We start from the raw sequence: 21,231 nt of genomic DNA, 5'->3' as shown, positions 1-21,231 counted from the left end.
AGCGCCTATGTCCATGACCGCGCGGGGTGCTGCAAGCTTTAATTAGGTAAGTCGAGTTGGTTGAGACGGGGCCGGAAGGCACATCGCTAGTTAAAACGTCTAGGCTCGCTTAGGCGCAGTAGCGGGCGGCGGGTGGCCAAAGGGCAATTTGGTCACAATCTGTTGAGATCTTTGATGGGATTTTGGGAAGAAATGGAGTCGGTGACGACAAGGATGCAGGCTACCTTTTCTTCCTCCTCACAAGTAACAAGCAAATCATCTGGGGCCCCTCGGCCCCGCCACACTCGCCGCTGACAAGAAAAGCATGGTCTCTGTCAAAAGACTCCAGCAATCAGTGCCTTGCCTTGTTGCTTGGTACCTGGTAAGTTCAACCTGCCTAAGCTGATACTGTTACTCGTCCTTGCTGACCGTTTCTGCGTCTCCATCGGTGACCGCTCATGCAAGATATTAGTCTTGCCCTCTACGCCTGACTTTTTTTCGACGACCCCCCCAGCCCAGGAGACTAGCCTCTGTTCTTTTCTCCTCCGCGATTCTCGAGCTCGTATCAATTGTGGCAGCTTCCCTACATTCTCTTGTCCTTGTGCCTTCGCTGCTCCCTCCTGGCCCACCTATTCTATCCCGCGCTTCTCTCTGTATTTCTGTATTACCTGCCCTAAAATGCACTCGAAGCACTGAAGCAAAACTAAACTCATCCAGGTGCAGAGTGTCCTTGACCTGCGAGCAAGATGGTCATCGTTGACCATCACGAATACCTTTGTGAAGAGGAGAAACGCTTGAAGGAGGATAGAGAGCGGAAGAAGTATTGGAAGAAATGGGGTCCTTACGTTGCCGAAAGGCAATGGGCCACCGTCCGAGAGGATTATTCTGAAAATGGTGATGCCTGGAGTCATTTCTCCCATGACCAGTCAAGGTCACGGGCGTATCGTTGGGGCGAAGACGGCATTGCTGGAGTCTCAGACACCCATGGTTTCCAGAACATTGCATTTGCCTTTTGGAACGAAAAGGACGACTTTTTGAAGGAGAGGCTGTTTGGCTTGAGCAATCCTCAAGGCAACCATGGAGAGAGTCTCAAAGAAGCCCACTTCCATCTCGACAATACACCCACTCATTGTGAGTTGCACATTCTCCTTCTCATCCCGCTCTGACTGAAATGTGCTTCGAGCCTACATGAAGTACCTCTACAAGCTTCCACAAAGACGATTCCCCTACGAAGAATTGATCAAGGAGAACGCCACCCGAGGCAAAGCCGAGCGCGAATTCAACATCATTGACTCAGATGCGTTCAAGGATGACCGGTACTTTGACATCTTCATTGAAACTGCGAAAGAGACGGACGATCCAGATGAACTGTTGTTTCGGATTACCGCCTACAACCGCGGCCCAGAGCCTGCCCCTTTGCACATCATTCCGCATGTCTGGTTCAGAAACACATGGACTTGGGGTCATGAGTCGGAGAAGCTAAAACCCAACATTCGCATGGTGGGGCCTATGACTGCTCAAACCAAGCATCATAAGCTGGGAACCCGCTTCTTTCAATTGTCCCCGTCCCCAGGCTGTGGAGTCGATTCTGAGGATGTTCATCCACAGTTGATGTTCACTGAAAATGATACCAATCATGAAAAGCTATACAAGATCAAGAATAAGCAGCCATATGTGAAGGATGCCTTCCACAGATGGATTGTGGACGAAGAGAAGGGTGCTATTAACCCTCGGTGTACGGGTACCAAAGCTGCAGCATGGTATGATTTCGGACAGGGCGAAGGCGTTCCACCAGGAGAATGTGCTGTCGTCCGATTCCGTCTCTCCAAAAAGTATGACGGCTACCTCAACGAAGAGCTCCTGGACGACATCATGGAGCAAAGGCGCCAAGAGGCCGATGAGTTCTACTGGCGCATTAGTCCTCTTCCCATGGCGGATGATCTCAGAAATATCCAAAGGCAAGCGCTAGCTGGCATGTTGTGGTGCAAACAGCACTACTATTTCATTCATGATCAGTGGGCGAATGGTGATCCCAATATGCCACCCCCTCCAGAACAACGGAGGAATATTAGAAATGTCCACTGGAAACACATGTATCTCGATGATATCTTGTCTATGCCAGATTCATGGGAATACCCGTTTTTCGCCGCTTGGGACTCGGCATTTCATTGTATCCCACTTGCTATGGTTGATCCCGAGTTCGCCAAGAAACAACTGGATCTATTTACCAGAGAATGGTACATGCATCCCAATGGACAGCTTCCTGCATACGAATGGAATTTCGGCGACGTCAACCCTCCTGTGCATGCTTGGTCCGTATTCAGAACCTTCAAGATTGAGCGTAAGATGTATGGGCGTCAGGACCTCGACTTCCTAGAACGCGTTTTCCAAAAATTGCTCCTCAACTTTACCTGGTGGGTCAATCGCAAGGATTTTGATGGCAAAAACGTCTTTGAAGGAGGTTTCCTTGGCCTCGATAATATTGGTCTCTTCAACCGATCTGAACCATTACCCACCGGTGGTGTCCTTGAGCAAGCAGATAGCACGGGTTGGATGGCTTTCTATTGTCTTTGCATGCTCAATATCTCTCTTGAGCTTGCCAAGCACAGACGGACCTATGAAGACATCGCCTCGAAGTTCTTCGAGCATTTCATTTTGATCTCTGACGCCATGTCCTTCCGTGCTGGCGGTAAAGAAAAATCTCTATGGAATGATGAAGATGGTTTCTACTATGATGCCATCTCCTGGGGTGGACCTTGGACTCAGCAGATGCCAGTGCGGTCTCTGGTCGGCCTGATTCCACTCTATGCCGTGCTCACCCTCGAGCCTGAACTCATCAATAAGTTCCCAAATTTCAAGCGTCGTATGGATTGGTTCATTGAAAACCGTCACGATGTTGCCGAGCGAAATATCGCAAGCATGCGTAAACGTGGGAAAGATGAGCGCCTCCTACTCTCATTGGTGAGCAAGGAGCGCCTTGAGAAGATTTTGAAACGCATGCTCGACGAAACAGAGTTCTTATCAGAACACGGTATTCGCAGCTTGTCTAAATACCACGAAGCACATCCCTATTCGATGGATGTGAATGGACAAAAGTTCACTGTTGGTTACGTGCCCGGTGATTCTGACTCGGGTTTATTTGGTGGCAACTCAAATTGGCGCGGTCCCATTTGGATGGCTGTCAACTTCCTTCTTGTCGAGTCTCTTCTTCGTTTCTACATGTTTTATGGTACATCCCTACAGATCGAGTGTCCCACTGGTTCGGGTGAGTACATGCACTTAGGACATGTCGCGGAAGAGATTCAGCATCGTCTTCAGCATCTCATGGTCCGGGATAATGATGGTCGTAGAGCCATCAACGCAGGGAACGACACTCTTGACTTCGACCCGCATTGGAAGGACTACCTGTGGTTCTTCGAGTTCTTCGACGGTGACACAGGCCGTGGACTCGGTGCATCTCACCAATGCGGTTGGACAGGCCTGATGGCCAAGATGATTCACGACACGGGTATCAACTGTCGTCTACCTCAAACACCTCGAACACCCAGTACCGCCGCAGCACACTACTTCGATGACATTCTCTCTCGGGGTCTGACCAGGAAGAGCACCTATGGTGCAAGTACGCCAGGTCTCGACGGACCTAAAGCACCGCGGATCCGCCGGTCTAGCACAAGCCGCAGCATCGGCAACCGAGCAAGCTTCGTGTCTAGCGTGAATGGCGACCACAAATCTGTCGCCGGCACGAGCGACGCCGAAGGCGGTGGTGAGAAAGACAGATCCTATTTCCCCGATCTGTCCGAGTCCGAGGCCTTTGGCAGGGAGGACGCTCTTGAGCGTGATCGCCGGCGCTCCGTCGCGGACAGCCACTATGAGAAGTACGTGACCGATCAGCTCACGAAGATCAAGACGGATGAGAGCGTTGCTGTCTATGAGGACGAGTTTGAGGCGCAGTTAGATTAAGGCAGCCTAGTTTAGATTATGTCAAGGTATTCGTCCCTCGCGGTCTGAGGGCGGTCGACAACGCTATAGATATACGATATTGTGTCTTTTGCTTTGCAGCCACAGAGTCAAAGGAGACACAAGACTTAGGGAAAGGCTGAAGGAACTGTTATTGATCTAATACTATCTACTTAGTTAGCTAGCATATAAAAGTGAGCACACTAGAGATCATCTTCGAGCCACGGTCACAGTTTGCCAGACTTGGTGCCGAATAGACGGGAAATTAGGGAGTGCAAAGCATTCAAATAGTAGAGGCAGAACGTTTCGGCATAGACTTACATCCAGGAAGAGGGAGAGGGAGAGCGAGAGAGAGATAAAAGTGTAATGCTGGACCCATGCCTTCTTGTCGTCCCATTCAAACACCCCCCCTATCGAGCTATTGGAGGTACTTTTTCTTGTTCACAAGCAAATCCTTGAGGAGAGGGGGAAAGCCCCTAGACAAAACAGTCTGAAAAGCACGAGGAAGTCGAGCGTACCGGGTTTCTGTCTGTCTGTCTGTCTCTCTTTTCCATTTATTGCAGGGGGATTGGATGAATCTGATATATACACGTTTGTTTCTTTGGCTGACTAAATGAATAATCTGGTCCCATTTCCCCTCCCAAGCGTCGCACACTTCTTGTTTTTCCACACCAGTTAAAAAGCTTCCTGACTGCAGCCCCCGTTCAATTTCTAGCAAGCAAGAATTCGGACAAGTCCCTTCCACACGTCGACCCTCACTTCTATCACAGACACACCAAATAAGGGGGTCGGGGGTAAAATTCGATTCATCTCTTCTTCTCCGAATTCATTTATTTTGGTTTTTTTACACGGTGTCCGTCAACAGCTTGTTGAGTTTGGAAATCTTGCTCTGGACACTGAGATCGATGGTTCGCTCGCCGACATCGACGATCAAGCCACCGAGGATCTCCGGTTTGACTTGAGTGACTGTCTTGAGCTTCTTGCCTTGGCTGTACTCTGACTTGGCAATGGCTGCTTCCAGGCGTTGGAGGGTCTTACGGTCAAGTTCCTAGAGATAGGTGCAAGATCAGGGGTCAGCCATAGTTTCCTCTCAGATAATTTTATTCTCGCCGGTCAAACAGAAGGGGAGAAGTTTTCCATACAGTGGCACTCGTGATTGTCAATTCCAACTCCCCTCTTGAAGCACCGATCAAGGTCGTGAACTTTTCGGCCACGCCTTCTAACAGGCCCAACCGATTGTTCTCGGCAAGAGCGGCCAGTAAGTTCTTGACTGTGCCACTCTTGTCGGCACCACCGGTATGCTTCTCCAGCTCGGCAATGATCTGGGATTTATCACTGTCGGACAGAGTGGGTGCTGCAAGGATGGTTAACAGTTTGGGATCGGATTTCAGGAGGGAGGATAAAGAGCCAACTGCTTTGGCGGCGGATTCGAGATTGTTGGTCTTAGCGGCCGCAACGTACTGTGAGAGAGGAAAAAACCCAGTTAGCTTTTATCTCACTTTCTGGGGCGAGGTTCAGTCTTTCTGCAGTTGAACTTTTCGGTTCTCTGCTCTCAGGTTTCTTCGGATTCATTCGCATACCAAAGCATTCGCATAGGTTCCATCGAGACCAAACAAAGGTACTGGGGGCTTGACATCGGCAGCGGGAGCAGCGTAGGTTCGGATTGCGGTTCGGGAGGCTGTTCGTCGGGCAGCTGCAAATGCAGGCCGTGCGAGCATTGAGGACATCATCTCGAGTGTTATTCTGGGGATTGACAAGCTACAGTCGAGGCAAGCTTGCGAAGAGTGGAGAGTGAAGGTCGATTGGGATCTCGCATTGAGCTTCAGAACGAAGTTTGTCGTAGGGAGGAGTTGCAAACAGGCCGAAAGCTCACCTTTGAGCTAGTGCTAATATGGACTAGTGTCAGGTCCAATGCCAAGGATTTGGATCCCAGAGGCAGGTGCAGGTGTAGGTCGAGCCACAGGACAAAAGAGGACAACACAGTACGGAGTACTCCGTACTTGATATACTATGGTGATGACTGCACAGGTTCTCGTATGCAAGTGAAGGCCATCATTCTGATATTTCACATGTCATCGATGTCAGCACCTGTAATGTGATCTAGTATTCGCGGGCCCTGCGGCCAATATCCCAATAATAAAGCTCAAGGAGTGACCTAAACTCCCACATCACTACCTTGCCAACGCCCATACGCGAGTCATTCAATGAGTCCATCGCTCAAAATGCCAACTCTCGACATTATCCCCAATAGTAAGCTGAACACCGCTAACGTCGATATTTTCGTACATATTAGCAATGCACGCTCTAGCTTGCTTGTGCCAAGGACCCCTACCGCCCTTGATGGCGTCCTCTTTGCTCCTCCATAAACCTAAAGGGCGGTCAGTGGTGGAGAAATTTGGGTGGTTTATTGACATACAAGTTGCAAGGTTTCTTCGGTCTGAATCTGGCTCACCATACCAATACTTCAGTAGCCCGCCAGCGGTTGTAGCTTCTTCGTGGGACTTCTTATCCAACTTGAACAGCAGATCGTTATCGATGTCCTTCTTAAGCTTTGACCGAAACTCAACAACATAGAATTGCTGCCGTGTCCATCGATGATCTTCTCTGTCCGCAAGATCCTTCAGATGATTCATAAGAGCCGACCATTCGAATGCGTCCTCGTACTTGGCAATTGCATAGCCGTTGGTAGCGTTTTCGAGCTTTGTCAATGCTAGTGCCAAGAGGCGATACGGAGTATCGACAGTCCTGAGGTCTAGTTGATGCTGGCGCTCAAGGTATGGTGAGACGATCAGCCAAGGAGAAGACGAGTCATGTCCTTCAACGTGGACCGGTTCATTGACAGGCTTTGAAGGCCCATCTCCACGCTCTATTGTCGAAGCCTGGAGGAAATCTTTCTCACTGATAGCATATGCATGATCAGCCACTCCGTCCGCCCTCGCGTTTGGTGTACTCGGAGGCGACAACGAAGCCATTTGAATGTCCGAGATTCACGACTCCTTGGGATGCGCACTGAATAGAGAAGCGATGTTGTCGATTGCCAGTCAAGGACAGACCAGAAATAAAAACATGTAGGAAATTACCTATAGCGATTCCGTCAGATTGTGGGTGTTGTGCGAGTCGTTGGTCGTGTATCATCGGCCGAAATTGTGTGAACGAGGCGGCGGATCACGCCATAGAAGCTTGTAAAGGGGTGGGCACGACCTTCTGTATGAATGCAATGGCGATAAAACTCAAGAGGGCAAAAAGGGAAGGAAGGAAGCGGTGAGATAATGGCAAGGTTGTATACAGTGATACAGTATATACTGTTATCCAATATGCTCGCTTCTTTACCTGCAATCTGACTCCCCAGTCTCCTGCTTCCCATTGTCCACGCTGGAGTTCAGAGAAGTAAGGCGGCACGCGGGAGCTGTCCATCCGTGAGGGAATTGCAGATTGGTCTTTCTGTTCCCAAGAATTTCATAGGGTCCTGCAATACATGTGTCAGGAATACAACCAGCATAAGTACGTGAACAGAAACGACTGGACACTTGGACGGGATGTGGTTGATTCACGCCCGCCTTGCCGGATTAGGAGAAAATTTGAGCTCAGCCGATAAGGATGGTGTTGGCATTGGGCACTGGCACTGGCACGGCGCAGAGCCAACACTCGCGGCCGACGGAGTTCTAGGATATGACTGCAGCCCCCTCTGGAAATCAAGAGGGAGAGTGCAGGACATGAAAACCCAGAATCGAACAACATCTCCTGGAAAGGGCGCGACAAGGCTGGTTGTCAGTAGCAATAGACGACTCGGTGGTGCTGCACTGGTGGTTGACTGGCACCCAACTGGGAGCCTTGGGACCTCCCACCTCCCAGACTCCCACCGGACCTCCCACCACGGCAGTTGCAACCTTCTCATCTTTTATTCAAGTGTTGGAGGGGCAGCTTCCACCACGCACGTTGCAGGCTCCTTGTTATTGGCCTGTCGGAAGTTGATATTTTTCCGACGCCGCCAAAATCCAAATCTCTCCCTTTTTGTGTCGGTGACTTAATATTCTTCTCGACTTTCAGTCCTTCCTCGACCCTCACTTACATCCCACGCAGACCATCCCCTCACTTCTCCCTCAAGTCGAATTCAGAACCCGTCTAATTTCTCTTCTCCCTCTATCTCCCTGTTTCTTGACTATCCTTCGCAATCATGGACAGTGCACCAGCTTCCAAGTTCAAGGTGGCCGACATCTCGCTCGCTGCGTTCGGTCGACGTGAGATCGAGCTTGCCGAGATTGAGATGCCTGGTCTCATGGCCATTCGCGAAAAATATGCTGCTGACCAGCCTCTTGCTGGTGCCAGAATCGCCGGCTGCCTTCACATGACTATCCAGACCGCCGTTCTAATCGAGACCCTAACCGCTCTCGGTGCTGAAGTCACCTGGTCCAGCTGCAACATCTTCTCCACACAGGATCATGCTGCTGCCGCCATTGCTGCAAGTGGTGTACCCGTCTTTGCCTGGAAGGGCGAGACTGAAGAAGAGTATGAGTGGTGCTTGGAGCAACAATTGAAGGCCTTCCCCTCGGGAAAGACTCTCAACCTCATCCTCGATGACGGTGGTGACCTCACCGCTCTCGTTCACAACAAATACCCAGAGCAGCTTAAAGACTGCTATGGTGTCTCTGAAGAGACCACCACTGGCGTCCACCATCTCTACCGTATGCTCAAGGGCAAGAAGCTTCTGGTTCCTGCCATCAACGTCAATGACAGCGTCACAAAGTCCAAGTTCGACAATCTCTACGGATGCAGAGAATCCCTCATCGATGGTATCAAGCGTGCTACTGATGTCATGATTGCCGGCAAGATCGCTGTCGTCGCTGGCTATGGTGATGTTGGCAAGGGCTGTGCTCAAGCTCTCCACGGCTTTGGTGCCAACGTTCTTGTCACTGAGGTCGACCCAATCAATGCTCTTCAGGCTGCCGTTTCTGGCTACAAGGTCGTCACCATGGAAGAAGCTGCTGCTGTTGGTCAGATCTTCGTCACCACTACTGGCTGCCGAGACATCCTTGTCGGCAAACACTTCGAGGCCATGCGCAACGACGCCATTGTTTGCAACATTGGACATTTCGATATCGAGATCGACGTTGCCTGGTTGAAGAAGAACGCCAAGAGTGTGCAGAACATCAAACCCCAGGTTGACAGATACCTCATGCCAAGCGGCCGCAACATTATCCTTCTTGCTGAGGGCCGTCTTGTCAACTTGGGCTGTGCCACTGGTCACTCGTCGTTTGTCATGTCCTGCTCATTCTCCAACCAAGTCCTCGCACAGATCGCCCTTTACAAGGCGGAGGACGAGGCGTTCGGCAAGAAGTATATTGAGTTCGGAAAGACTGGCAAGAAGGAAGTCGGCGTCTACGTGCTCCCAAAGATCCTTGATGAGCAGGTTGCCCTCTTGCACCTTGACCACGTCAATGCCAAGTTGACCAAGCTTACTCCTGTCCAAGCAGAATACCTCGGTTTGGAAGTTGAGGGTCCTTTCAAGTCCGATATCTACAGATACTAGACATTTCCATTCTTACACAACTGCGAAAGGGACATAGTATCGGTGCATTTGTACCGGCGTTTTTTACGGTCAGGACAGGGAACATATCTGCCGGAGGGAGGTATTAAAAGTTTTGGTTTCTAATGCTCAACGCACTAGAAACATGGGGAATCCAAAGAGATTATGATCCCCAACGATGGAATTCGAAGAACCAGGGGAAAATCATGCCTCAACGAATTGATGATGAAAGAAATAATGGGAACAGTTCAAAGAAGACTAGAATCAAAAAGGTCAATTATGGAAAGTTCATCCAAAAGAGAAAATGTCCTTCAACGGACTGCTTGAGAAGAGCTTCATCAGCTCCCTCATTGATACCCCCGCTATCGTAGATACATAGCAGCAGAATACAAACACTGTTTAATGGTGACGTCTATTTCTTCCACAGTCATATGCAGGGTGTATTAGCTCGCTTTCAGGCGAAGGTCAAGGTCTAAAATAAATACAATCGTCAATTACTCGCCGTTTAGCGAAGACCGGTCCACCAAGGCCTTTCACTTTCAGTCTTCTTCATTCCGGGGTCAGGTGTAGTGCCTAACCATAATGTAAGCATCCAGCTTCTCATCAAGTTTTGTCAACATACGGGAATTTGTGGAGAAGGAGAGAGCATACTTCCTGGCATGTAGATACCACTACGACAAAGCAAATATCGAGTCTCCCATCCCTGCTATAAATACTCTATGTTCGACTGCTCGTCGGGAACTCTTAGGTGACGTTAAACTCGCGGGTTTGAAGATCGACTACAGCATCGCGGAAATGGTGCGTTCCAGCAAGATAAATATTGGACAAAGCCCTTGCGAGGCGGTACAACCTTGTTTTGCCAAAGGTGGTGAAATTCAATCTTTGTTTGTACATAAAGAATATACCCTTGGAGTGAGATAGTGTTCCTGAATTGGCTTTCGCACGGATTATCTGGCCAGCAAGGCTGATCTCGCTCTCCGATAAAGCCTCCAGTGGATGCAGAGGAGTTGACGTTGTAGAGCGTTTTTGAATCGAACAGTAATCAATCTGTCTGACAATTTCTCCTCGATCGAGTCTTAAAATGTTGCCCATTGGCCAGAATTTTGAATATCTCCCAGGCTGGACGTTCGGCATATGTTGTGTTAGCCGCATCTAAGGGTTCACGTTCCCCGTGGATACCATGCACCAGACCCCTTCATTGGATCGCCGTTCAAGCATGAAGGAACGGGTCATGCTATGACAGTAACGGTGTTAGCATCATTCCGGTGGGAGCTTGGGATGCGGCGCTCTGGGCGGTTCGCGGATAAAATGGCTCGGGGCTTGTTTTCAAGTATATCATAATCAAAGGTTGGAAGGAAGACCTTGGTAAGGACAGAACCTCGTCGGATCATGATAATGCAGCGCTCTCCGAATTGCGGATGGTGGATTTCATCGCTCGGCAATATAGTGACGTTAAACTGTGAGTCCCAGAGCTCTTCACTGGTTAGGGAGCTACTTGTAAGTGCTCTTCCACTTGGCAAGATCTTGAAAATGGCTGTACGCCCCTTGGGGCTAAGGAGAAGCGAGCTTGCTCAAGGAAAATACTGAATTCCAGCCCAAAAGTTAAGTTGAAGAATTCCCAATGAGTCAGACTTCAGAATGCCTCAAGGAGTAAGCGAAAGCAGATGCCGACCTATTTGTTCTGAAAGCCGATGGTGGATTGTCATAGTATGAAGTAGGACAGGGAAGGATGACAAGCTTGATGAAGAGCGATTGACGGAAAGGGAAGGAAAACGGGCCGTTCAAGGTCCGGGTCACGTGATTACGGATAAAGCTTCAACATCCAGGCTCCCCGGCCCCGAGCCGTGGCCTCAGAGGCCTAGCTGAGAATCCTGGAAATTCAAGTTATCTATTTCTTGAAACTCTACAGATCTTTTGCTATCCAGTACCTCCGATTTGTCTTGAAAAACACATGGAGCATCGACGACGTTTGGTCTATTGACCTAACCACTAATTTCCCCAGATAGAATTAGGGACCTGGTGTCATTCATGATCAAGGCAATCAATTCTCTAAGTCGCCTCGATGTACCTAGCTCGACTCGATCTCGATGGATGCAAAGGTTAGATCAAGGATTTGAACCCATGCTGTCGAGTCACAACCCTCGGGGTGCCTGATCCGGCTCGACACAAAAGCTCGACAAGGCCTATGACCTCAACACGGCTTGCCCTCCGGAGTGCATTTCGGAGCATTTTCACCATTGTACGAGGTTGCCGTTGCTGTTGGACTATTACGCAAAACATCCCCCAAAAATCAAGACAATCTCAAAAAGCCTTTGCCAGTAGTGAACAACCCATGGCTCCGAAGAAAGGCAAATTCGCGAAGCCAATCCGGGCCCATATCAAGTGGACCCATTTTGTTTGTTTGCCTTTGGCCACTGAAGCATCAGTCCCTCAGTTAAAGGAATCATTGGCGAATTTCAGGCACCTCACAACCAAAACAGAGGACGCTGCCTGGGGGAGTGCAGGACGGACTGCCAGTGAGCATGTACGGTCTTCGAGCTTGCCCAAACAACAAATTAGTCATGACGAAGACCGTAACTCGACCAGCGAATTGGTAGATCAGTCATCAACTCCGGGTTCACAGGATCTCCGCAAAATTCCCACTGGTGCGCATCGACCTCCTGGGACTCTTCATCTCACACTAGGAGTAATGGATCTATCTGCGAAGGAGGACATGGAGAGAGCATTGCGATTGCTAGAAGATCTCGACTACGTGGATCTTCTTAGGCAAGCCGAGACCATGGTAAAAGGACGTCAACTAGAACGAGAAAACAGGAGGAAAGAACGACTGTCAGAAGACAAGGCCCATGACGAAACCCCCACCTCAGCAGCTCCTCTAGAGTCCCTCCATCGTTCGATCTCTCCTCCATCACTCTCTTCTCCTTTTTCAAAGTCGAATGATGTCACAAGTCCCACCCAAGACTTACCGACCCCGATTTCCGTGACCCTGCACGGGCTTGGAACGTTCCCATCACCGCGTTCTTCAAGGGCATTCTTCGCGCATGCACATGACCCCAGCAAGCGACTGCAAACGTTTGCTGAGCTTGTACGCCAACGATTTATGAACGTGGCTTTGATCACCGACACTCGCCCACTTGTGCTACACGCGACAGTTGCTAATCTGATCTACGTCAAGGGCAAGAAAGCCCAAGGAGGAAAAGCAAGAGAGATTGATGCCAGGGAAATCTTGAGATTCTTCAATCACCTTGAGAAAGATGACGAGTCGGGTTTCAATCAGCAACAACCGCTGGAGCCAAGTGAAGGGGGCGTTGCAGAATTGTCACATTCGCAGTCGAAAGGCGCCCCAGACTCGGCCACAACCCATTTATCCTTGAGCTCGACATTGCTAGATCCTCAGTCTTCTGCCAACACAGGCGATGACAACGAGCCCCAGGGCCATATCTGGGCTCGTGATATCAAGATTGACAGAGTTCGAATCTGCAAGATGGGAGCCGACCCATGTGATATTCCTGATTGGGGAATGGAGTATAAATATATTGGAGAACGGATATTTTTACCCTGATGAACGGAGAAACTCGAAGCTAGGCCAGGCTCTCGTGAAAGCGAAACATGAAAATGTAGAATGCTAGATATATGTATGATGGTGTCTCAATGGATCTCAGTTTTGCTTCATACTTGTATGTATACATACCTCAGTTCTACCGACCCAGAAACAGGAATATGGCTCAGACATTAACCAAAAAGTTCTTTTTTATTGGCCTAATCAACAGGTCAAAGGGGTTCAATAAGGATTGCTTCTCTAGATTTGCTTGCCTGGAACAACTGTCCGAGTTCATCACTGCAAACTCTCAGCTGTCCTGGGTGCAAAATCCCGCTTTTCGGCACAAATCAATCCATTGGAAGTTGGAATGATGGAATGATTCGGCTTACTCCGGTTGGATGCAAGCTACGCCAGGTCTACATCACGAGGCTCCTAAGCACTACTCGTTGAGGACAAGGGACATGAGACAAGTCCCAGCTTGTGCCCAACGTTAACAACATTGACAAACCGCAGATCGAGGCGAGTTTGTTTGTGCCGATGGTCCATCAATCCGGGGCTGTAGGAGAGGAGGGCGGAATGGCGGACGTTGTCGCTCGAATGCTATCTTGCCACATATGATTGCGGTGAGCTTCGAAGTTTGTCTTGCGATGTGGTTCTGGGCCCGTTGACTTGACATGCTCGCTTGCTGCGGCATATCAGATCCTTCTTCGGCTCTGAGCAACCAAGCAAGTGGAAATGGAAGGCGGCCTGGGTCGAATCTGGTGGGTCCCGACGACAACGGATCTGGGTCTCGTCGCTGGCCACTCGGACTGGGCTTGAGTCTTGATCGCGGGGCATAGTCCGTCTGGGACCATCCCCCGGTTGCGGTTGGAATATGGCACCAATGCGTGGACTCGATGCCGAGGCTTCGCGTGCTCAGGCATTTCCTGCTGAAGCCAGTCGATTGCTGTGGGACTCAAATGAGGTGCCCAGTATGATCGGCGGTGGCCCAAGGTATTCCTGAGCTGCAATTTGACGTTGTTTCGCACCTCGCTCTCAGACGGCCGAGTTGCCGGTTCTGGATGTGAATGTTCTTTTGCACATTTACCTATCGATACAACAAAGTCCTCCCAGGGAGGATCCCCAAGTCCAGAGGTTGTGTGTTTCGTCTTCATTCCTTCAAGCTTTCTGCTTCTCTTCTTTCGGCAAATCATCCAAATCGAAAATAACCCTGATCATGAGGCTGCAGCTGGGACAGACGGCGATATCCTCGCCGTCTCTGAGATCACCGAGGACGATTTCGAACCGGTCACCGCATGGGCAGGGATAGTGGTAGAGTTGAAGTGTCTTGTCGAAGGTCATATCTTCGATCTCTATCTCGTCGTAGATGTCTAGGGCGTCGGCTTCTTCTTGTTTGGATTTCGACGTGGCATTGGATGTGGTTGAGTGGGTTGTGGTCGCCGCAGCCGCAGCGATCGTCGTCGTTGAAGGCATGGTGTTTGCACCCAACGACGTGAAGAAGATACCGGGCTCCGTCCCAGAGCAGAGGGTCCAGTGAGGTTGTGTTGTAGACCGCCCACAGATATGGTCTGGGTGAAGGGTTGCACCTTTGGACGAGGTGCAGGCGGAACTTGATCACATGCAGTCGATTTATCAAATAAAAACCTTGGACTTTTGGTGAAATGCGGGGCACCGGAAAAGGAAGGCCGCCCGGTCGCACTGACTGAAACCTTGGCGAAACCACCAAATTACCAATGGGCCTCGAAGTCTGGCCGTAGCGGTGGTGATGCCGCCAGCGGGCAGATACGATACAAATCTAAAGGAAGGCAAAACTGAAGGAAGGATCGGCAGGACAGTCTTTGAGAAATGAAGCGAGAACTGATTGATCGCTTGAATGCAATTTTTGATATCATCTGATCGCCGTAGTGGTCACAACCACTAAAATATGCGATGGACCATTCTCACCAACTGGAGGACTGCACCCAGCCATGTTGGCAGCGTCCGTTCTTCTGCTCGAGAATTCGAGGACCTGCTTGTGATCTCATTCCATAGATGCAATCTACAAATACCACCGAGGTTGATATGTAGGAGTGACATTCCGTCCACCGAGTTACACCTATCTGTATCTCCACAGGGACAGGGTGTTGTGTCGCTTCCAGGTCTTTCTTCGCCCAGCAGTGGTCTTGTTGTAGCCGTGTCCTTTGCCCAAACCACGAGATTTCTTGCCGGTCGCTGTGAGGCCACGGGATTCGCGATGCTGAAGTAAAAGGGTTTGTTAGCCATAGATGATTCTTCTTCCTCACGCCTTTGCTTTTGGCAAATGTGCCTGGGTCTTACCTTGTGGACAGGGTTGACAATCCAGTTGATGCGAGGATCACGACGAATGGCTTTGTGCTGAGGATCGACTAGAATGACTTCGAAATATTTGTAGGTTGAATCTTGGTTGATCCAGTAGGAGTTGAGGACGCGTAGGTTGGATGCACGGCGACCAACTCGCTCTTCAGCGGTTGAACGGAGTGAACGTTGATACTTGAGTTGGTTCACACCCTGGTTGGTTGGCTTGCCTGTTTATTGAATCTCAGCCTAGTCTTCTTTTATGAGGTTACTTTGGGATGAATTTCATACCGTAGGTGGCACCCTTTGGCACTGGTCGCTTGCGGCCACCACGTCGGACACGGACACGGTAGATAACGTAGCCCTGCTTGGCCTTGTACCCAAGACGGCGGGCCTTGTCTGGTCTGGAAGGGCGAGAAGCGCGGTGGATGACATTCAATTGTCGAAGCTATATTGATGCACTCTCAGCAAAGTTCAACGAGTGTATAGCAAGACACAATCAAGTTGCGCCACAGATGAGAAAAGGGGGGGTATGCATGGTCCTCCTGTTTCTCATCATGATTCGGGGAAGCTCACCTCCCAGCAGCGGACTCGGAGAAGGAATCGCAGGACATCGGATTGCTTCTTCTTTTGAAGTTCTTCAACGTATTTGAGAGCACCCATCTAGAAGGAGTCAGACAAGTTGGAGAGGAGATACGCAAAACATCAAACACATACCTTGACTATTGCGCCCAAATAGTCTGTTGTTGGTGATTGTAAAAGATGGTGGATCGAAATATCGAGGTGCGGGAGAGTCAAATCTCACAATTTGGAAAGAGACAGTTGTGCGCAGGCTTGGCAACACCAGCTATGGATGGCTTGGCAACGAACCCAACCAGAACCGAGAGCCTCGCCACTGCAAGGTTGAAGAAAGGACTTCAAAGTTTGAAGTACCAATTACAATTTACGAACCAGAGCAACCACATTTTCGAAAGCTCTTTTCAAGGACAATGAAATCCTTACATGAGTCTCTTGAGTTTGCATCTCGATGCGCATTTTCGTTTCTGTGACTGTTCGCTGTTTGTGGCTTAGCTATTGAGGCGGCCTTCTGTACTTGATATTCATCAAATCACTCGCGTGCCGCTGGATTGCTAGAAAAGCATAACTTCTCCATTGCACGCTCAGTGCCTCGAGCAATGGTATCCCATCCTCTTGTCTGCTTCTCAGGTACCTCCTGGTCCTTCCCTCTCAACAGAAGTAGTCTTCCTCGATGTTCATCCTCGGCTGAGAGCGTCCCAAGTCCACTCCTGACTTCATTGAACCCATCCGTGAGAAGTCTTTCCATCTCAGTGCTCACGACGTCTTCCCCTGCATGTACTGTCTTTGATGCCACATCTTTTCCCCCAACAAATGAAATCCTGATGTCTTGGATATTTGGGGGCAGAGGAGTCCGTTTGGCAAGATGGCCGTGGACGTAGACTACAGCATCTGACTGCTTGAGCAGATTAACCAAGCCAGTGCAGTATGGTTGTCCTTCAGCACCAAAGAATTGTATACGTCTATTAAGTTGGCGAGTAGACATTGAGGCAGATTAGAGACCATCGCTGAGACCAGCCAAGGCAGAATTTGATAGCAAGAGAAATAGCTGTTCGAACCGTTCTGTATCGGAAGCACTTTTATACTCGGATCAGCCAGGATTCTATATCGAAGCAATGTGGAGAGTGCATACATCTCTTCTTTAGCCAACCTCGAGACAACATCTGTCTGCCGCTGTTTGAATGCTTCGAAAAACTCTGTGGCCACAAATCCGTCTCCTTGAAATTCTCGCAGATCTTGCCCATCTGCTCGGTGTCGATTCTAGGCTCTTCATTTTCAGTTCTGAGAAGGAAAGAAGACAATTGGCTGGCTGACTCACGTCAGTTCTTCGTCATCGAGATCATATAGATCCTCGATTGTGCTTTGGAAGATATGCTCGTCTGCTTGATCTTCATCCTGGCTCTTGCTATCGATTATTTTTTGCTTGTGGGGAGGTGCTGTTTGATGATCTAGTTAGTATGTGCTAGAAAGCCGACCTTTCGTAGGACATGTGAGCTTGAAAATACTTACTTGCTAGGGGTCTCTTTACTGGCATGATGCTCTCGTGAGGCCGGCACCTATTCGATTTAGGAGAAGAGTTGACTTCAATGCGCCGATGGAATGGCTTAGTGGACGTGTTGTCGCGTGCACAAGAAATGCTTTGGTGGATGATATTGCCCTACCTCTTGAATGCTCTCACAAGGAAGGTACTAGGCACGACCATAGTTTCCTAAAAACAGCTGCACAGCTGCCGAACAGGTTGGGAGGCTTTGATGCCTGGAGCCTTTCTCTACGTAATTTTTGGGAACAGTTCACTCTCCCTATCTTTCAAGGAAAACGCTCCATTGATATCAAATCCATTCCATTGTAATAGTATGATACAGGAAGACCTATGTATGAAACGATTGACGTCAGTGAAGCTCCAATGCTGCTATTTCTTCCTCATGAAATTGATCTTTCTCTCATTGCCCCGACCCTGCACAGCAGTCGCAATTAATTCCTCCTATTGGTAGTCCTGACTGTCTGAGGGCGCTCCGGCATGAATCATGCCCATAAGCAAACATAAAACTCTTTTTGACTTTGGTTTGTTAGAAAAGGTAACCAACAATCCGGTAGTCGTCGGCAAGTCTTTGACGCAGAGTATTGCGTTTTCGTTGAACCATTAAAAAGGAAGGTCCGCCGGTCAGTGAACATAATAACCATCATCAAACCCTGAATCGTCTGAAAGGGTTTGTTATCTTGTCTCATTCCGATGCTCAATCTAAGCACAAACCCAGCAACATAAAGAATCTTGGTGTCTTGAAAAAGCTAACGATCTACAATTTTGTCTCTGTCCAGCCTATGCATTTGTCCGCAATAAATTAAAAGGAAAGTCTTTGAGGCTGGCACTCGCGCCAATTTGGTTGGGATTATATGGAATGGTGGGTTAGGAACCAAGCGAAAGACCTTGGAATCGACCCATCCAATTGACATCACCTGGCTGGTTAGGTCCCCTTGACCTGAAGTCGTGTCGGTTGCTAGCGAAATTGGGGGCATTGGGATTGAGAGTTGGGTAAGGTTGGCCATAATATGGCACAAAGGGATCCATCTGACTAGGAATGTTTGGATTAAATGCTCCCATGCCTGGTTGAAGTTGTTGAGGACCTGCCCCAACGTCTGAAAATTGGCCAAAGTAAGGAGATCTTAGTCCTGAATTTTGACCATTGAATGTCCGGTCCGCATCAAAAGTGTCTCCGAATGGAGTTGTGACGGCTTGCGGACCGAGGTTATGGGTCGCCGGCTGTTGTCGTCGACGATGGCGCTCATCTCCAGGTGGTGTACTATATGCAGGAGTTAGACCGAGAGAGGCGGTCGGAGTCTGGAACGAGGCTGGGTTGATGGCAGACATCCAAATTCGAGTCTTGTATATTTTGAAGAGGTCGGTGACGAGGTGATTGAAATTGATGTAATTATCGGCAAAGTAGTAGAAGGTGAGCTTTTTGCTATCCCTGTTGAGGTGTTAGTATTTTGGGACGGGTAGGTACTCGGACAACTCACATCTGAAATTCAGCGTCAAGAATTTCCATATTAAGCCTGTGATCTATCACCTTTTGTTGGCAAACTCGCTTCGCTTTTGCTTCGTTGCCTTCTTTGTCTTTCAAGGCTTGGATCTCATGGTTCTGGGCGAGTCTCTTAATCATCTTGGGCTTGAGATCTGGATGGGAAGCATCATGAGGGCCGTGATGTCCTTGAGGACCCATACCACCCACTGCACTGCCCTGTCGTCCTGGCATTCCATTGGGATTAACCACATTGGGACCTCCATTCCGGCTTTGCATCGAGAACATCATCAACCATTTATAATGTTCCTCTGCGTAGTATTCCTTGTAGCGTCGGGCATCTTCCCAGGAGACATTGGTATGCTGAACCGTGCCTAGGTCAGTTCCACGATCTGCTTCGACAATAACTAGATCTCCAACGCTGACATGCAATCCAGTGCCTTCTTGGATATAAAACACCTCGGAGCGACAACATTTGAAATTGACGATGAAAAGAGGTTGACTGGCCGGCTCGAGAAATGGGGCGATGGATAAATGCTGGCCATAAGCATGGGGTTCTCGATGTGATTGATGCACACGTGCATCAGCGGCACGACGGGTGGATTCCGTGGTATTGAAATATGCTGCTGCACGTTTGCGGTTACGTAAGTACATGATTCTCAACTGGGCTTCACTGGGATACAGGTTATAAAGGGCCAACTCACGATCATCTCCCTGGGAAACTGCCTGGGAACCACTTTCATATGCTGTCATTTCGTCCTCGCGTCCTGAAAAATCAGTTACTTCTTCCTCCAACAGGGGCCACAAAATTGTCTCACCAGTGGAGCTGAATGATCCCTGTCGCGTGGGAACATCTGCAAACGAATGTCGGCGGCTCTGGGGAGCCTCTGGGATGGGGCCAAAGCCGAGAGATGTTTGCCATTGGGCTTTCTTGTGTCCTTCGAAGGGCCGTCCGTCAACTGGCGAAATCGACTGTCTGTCAATATAAGTCCCAGTCTGCTCACTCATGCGTCGGGCGTTGATGTCGCGATCGGCGTATGCACCCAAGGATGCAAGGTCATCTCGATCGTCAATAGCGGTCTCTGTCTCTTCCGGAACGGGTGCTCGGAGTCTGGAATTACGGAATCCTGATATTGGGAGTTGAGAGGTAGCTGCTGTCGCTGACAGCGTGCGGTCACGGGTTTGCGCGGCATGGCGAAGCTGAGCATTCTCCTTCTCCAAGATCTCAATCATTCTTGCTTGTTCTGTGGTGAATGAATCTTGAGGCTGGCGCAGGTCTTCCTCGCCATCATCTTCCCTCAACCTGCCAAGGCCTCCTGAATCGATGACACTCAGACCACTGGTCCTCGATGTCCTGCGCTGTAGTGTGGGAGGAGGATACCCTGAGCCTAACCTTGCACGAGTGGCTTCTGAGGACGTTGAAACCGGATTGGCAGAAGGCGCCGAGGTGGTATCGAGCTGGCCCACTGAATATGATTGAGAACGATAGGTTTTAGGGGTTGGTTGCAGAGGGATTGAAAAAGGGATGCCAGCATCGCTATTGGTTGGTAGAACCTCTTGCAATCGAGCTGGCGGGTCCTTGCGGGTGTCTTGGCTCCAGATGTTCGACCATCCAGTGTAAGAAGGAGGAGCGCCGGGCCAGCCTGCTGGGTTTGAGGTATTTACGTTAGTCCAGGGAGATGCCTCAGTACCCGGAGTACCTGGGTGGGATCCTGATGGACTGTAAGGTCCGGGGATAGAAGACTTTCGGTTGGCATTGGCCGAAGAAGTATCATTGAGCCACGAGGTTCGGCGTACACTTCTCCCTGGCTTAACATTATTTGTAATGGATGCTTTGGCATGATCGACTTCATCATCGGATGAGGCGAGCGCTTCTGAGTCGGGGGTGGATCTGCGTAGACCAGGATTTGATTTCTCGAGCAACAGAGAGGCTGATGCTTGGTGCACGCCAAAAGTGCCGAACGCTGGCATAGGCGCACGGCTCTGCAAAGCCGACTTGTTGGGTGTGTTACTCATTGTGGTAGCGAGGAACGATAGTAGAATCCAAAAACAGTGAGATTCTGCGACTAATTTCTAGTTAGCATTGATGCTCAAATGATGGGGCTCGGCCGCGAAGGCGTGGTTGAACAGACAATCATCACGCCAGGGCGGGTAGACAATGAGCATGATCAAGACCTCAGGTTAATGGACGTCTTGTTCTGATAGGAATATGTACAGGCGTATAGAGATTGAAGCTTGAAACTTTGAAAGAACTTACCTTGATTCAGAAGGAGACGAAGTGTCGTTCAACTTCCTTGAGCATGTCTAATGGCTAGGTAATGTGG

General features: G+C 49.6%; 9 protein-coding genes across 9 annotated transcripts; 3 read left to right on the top strand and 6 right to left on the bottom strand.

The window, feature by feature from the left end:
- Positions 1 to 725: 725 nt before the first annotated feature.
- A1O9_01339 (uncharacterized protein) lies at positions 726 to 3,939 on the top strand (the record flags this gene model as incomplete). The annotated part of the gene is made up of 2 exons (XM_013410498.1): positions 726 to 1,110; positions 1,163 to 3,939. 2 exons carry the CDS (start codon positions 726 to 728, stop codon positions 3,937 to 3,939), a joined length of 3,162 nt encoding a protein of 1,053 aa, XP_013265952.1.
- Positions 3,940 to 4,780: 841 nt separating this feature from the next.
- A1O9_01338 (ATP synthase F1, delta subunit) lies at positions 4,781 to 5,663 on the bottom strand (the record flags this gene model as incomplete). Its single annotated transcript, XM_013410497.1, has 3 exons — positions 4,781 to 4,984; positions 5,079 to 5,396; positions 5,517 to 5,663. The coding sequence occupies 3 exons, from the start codon at positions 5,661 to 5,663 to the stop codon at positions 4,781 to 4,783; spliced, it is 669 nt and encodes a 222-aa protein (XP_013265951.1).
- Positions 5,664 to 6,137: 474 nt separating this feature from the next.
- Positions 6,138 to 6,908, bottom strand: A1O9_01337 (uncharacterized protein; the record flags this gene model as incomplete). Its single annotated transcript, XM_013410496.1, has 2 exons — positions 6,138 to 6,304; positions 6,353 to 6,908. The coding sequence occupies 2 exons, from the start codon at positions 6,906 to 6,908 to the stop codon at positions 6,138 to 6,140; spliced, it is 723 nt and encodes a 240-aa protein (XP_013265950.1).
- Positions 6,909 to 8,110: 1,202 nt separating this feature from the next.
- A1O9_01336 (adenosylhomocysteinase) lies at positions 8,111 to 9,463 on the top strand (the record flags this gene model as incomplete). Its single annotated transcript, XM_013410495.1, has 1 exon — positions 8,111 to 9,463. One exon carries the CDS (start codon positions 8,111 to 8,113, stop codon positions 9,461 to 9,463), a length of 1,353 nt encoding a protein of 450 aa, XP_013265949.1.
- A 2,329-nt stretch (positions 9,464 to 11,792) lies between these two features.
- A1O9_01335 (uncharacterized protein) lies at positions 11,793 to 13,022 on the top strand (the record flags this gene model as incomplete). The annotated part of the gene is made up of 1 exon (XM_013410494.1): positions 11,793 to 13,022. One exon carries the CDS (start codon positions 11,793 to 11,795, stop codon positions 13,020 to 13,022), a length of 1,230 nt encoding a protein of 409 aa, XP_013265948.1.
- Positions 13,023 to 14,159: 1,137 nt separating this feature from the next.
- A1O9_01334 (retrograde regulation protein 2) lies at positions 14,160 to 14,474 on the bottom strand (the record flags this gene model as incomplete). The annotated part of the gene is made up of 1 exon (XM_013410493.1): positions 14,160 to 14,474. One exon carries the CDS (start codon positions 14,472 to 14,474, stop codon positions 14,160 to 14,162), a length of 315 nt encoding a protein of 104 aa, XP_013265947.1.
- Positions 14,475 to 15,096: 622 nt separating this feature from the next.
- A1O9_01333 (60S ribosomal protein L15) lies at positions 15,097 to 15,977 on the bottom strand (the record flags this gene model as incomplete). Its single annotated transcript, XM_013410492.1, has 4 exons — positions 15,097 to 15,237; positions 15,318 to 15,544; positions 15,606 to 15,762; positions 15,891 to 15,977. 4 exons carry the CDS (start codon positions 15,975 to 15,977, stop codon positions 15,097 to 15,099), a joined length of 612 nt encoding a protein of 203 aa, XP_013265946.1.
- A 445-nt stretch (positions 15,978 to 16,422) lies between these two features.
- A1O9_01332 (uncharacterized protein) lies at positions 16,423 to 16,875 on the bottom strand (the record flags this gene model as incomplete). Its single annotated transcript, XM_013410491.1, has 1 exon — positions 16,423 to 16,875. One exon carries the CDS (start codon positions 16,873 to 16,875, stop codon positions 16,423 to 16,425), a length of 453 nt encoding a protein of 150 aa, XP_013265945.1.
- Positions 16,876 to 18,294: 1,419 nt separating this feature from the next.
- A1O9_01331 (uncharacterized protein) lies at positions 18,295 to 20,923 on the bottom strand (the record flags this gene model as incomplete). The annotated part of the gene is made up of 2 exons (XM_013410490.1): positions 18,295 to 18,856; positions 18,906 to 20,923. 2 exons carry the CDS (start codon positions 20,921 to 20,923, stop codon positions 18,295 to 18,297), a joined length of 2,580 nt encoding a protein of 859 aa, XP_013265944.1.
- Positions 20,924 to 21,231: the final 308 nt, after the last annotated feature.

The sequence above is a fragment of the Exophiala aquamarina genome, assembly GCF_000709125.1.
Source record: "Exophiala aquamarina CBS 119918 chromosome Unknown aczIA-supercont1.1, whole genome shotgun sequence".
Classification (NCBI taxonomy): Eukaryota; Fungi; Ascomycota; class Eurotiomycetes; order Chaetothyriales; family Herpotrichiellaceae; genus Exophiala; species Exophiala aquamarina.
This window is presented reverse-complemented; position numbering and strand designations above follow the sequence as displayed.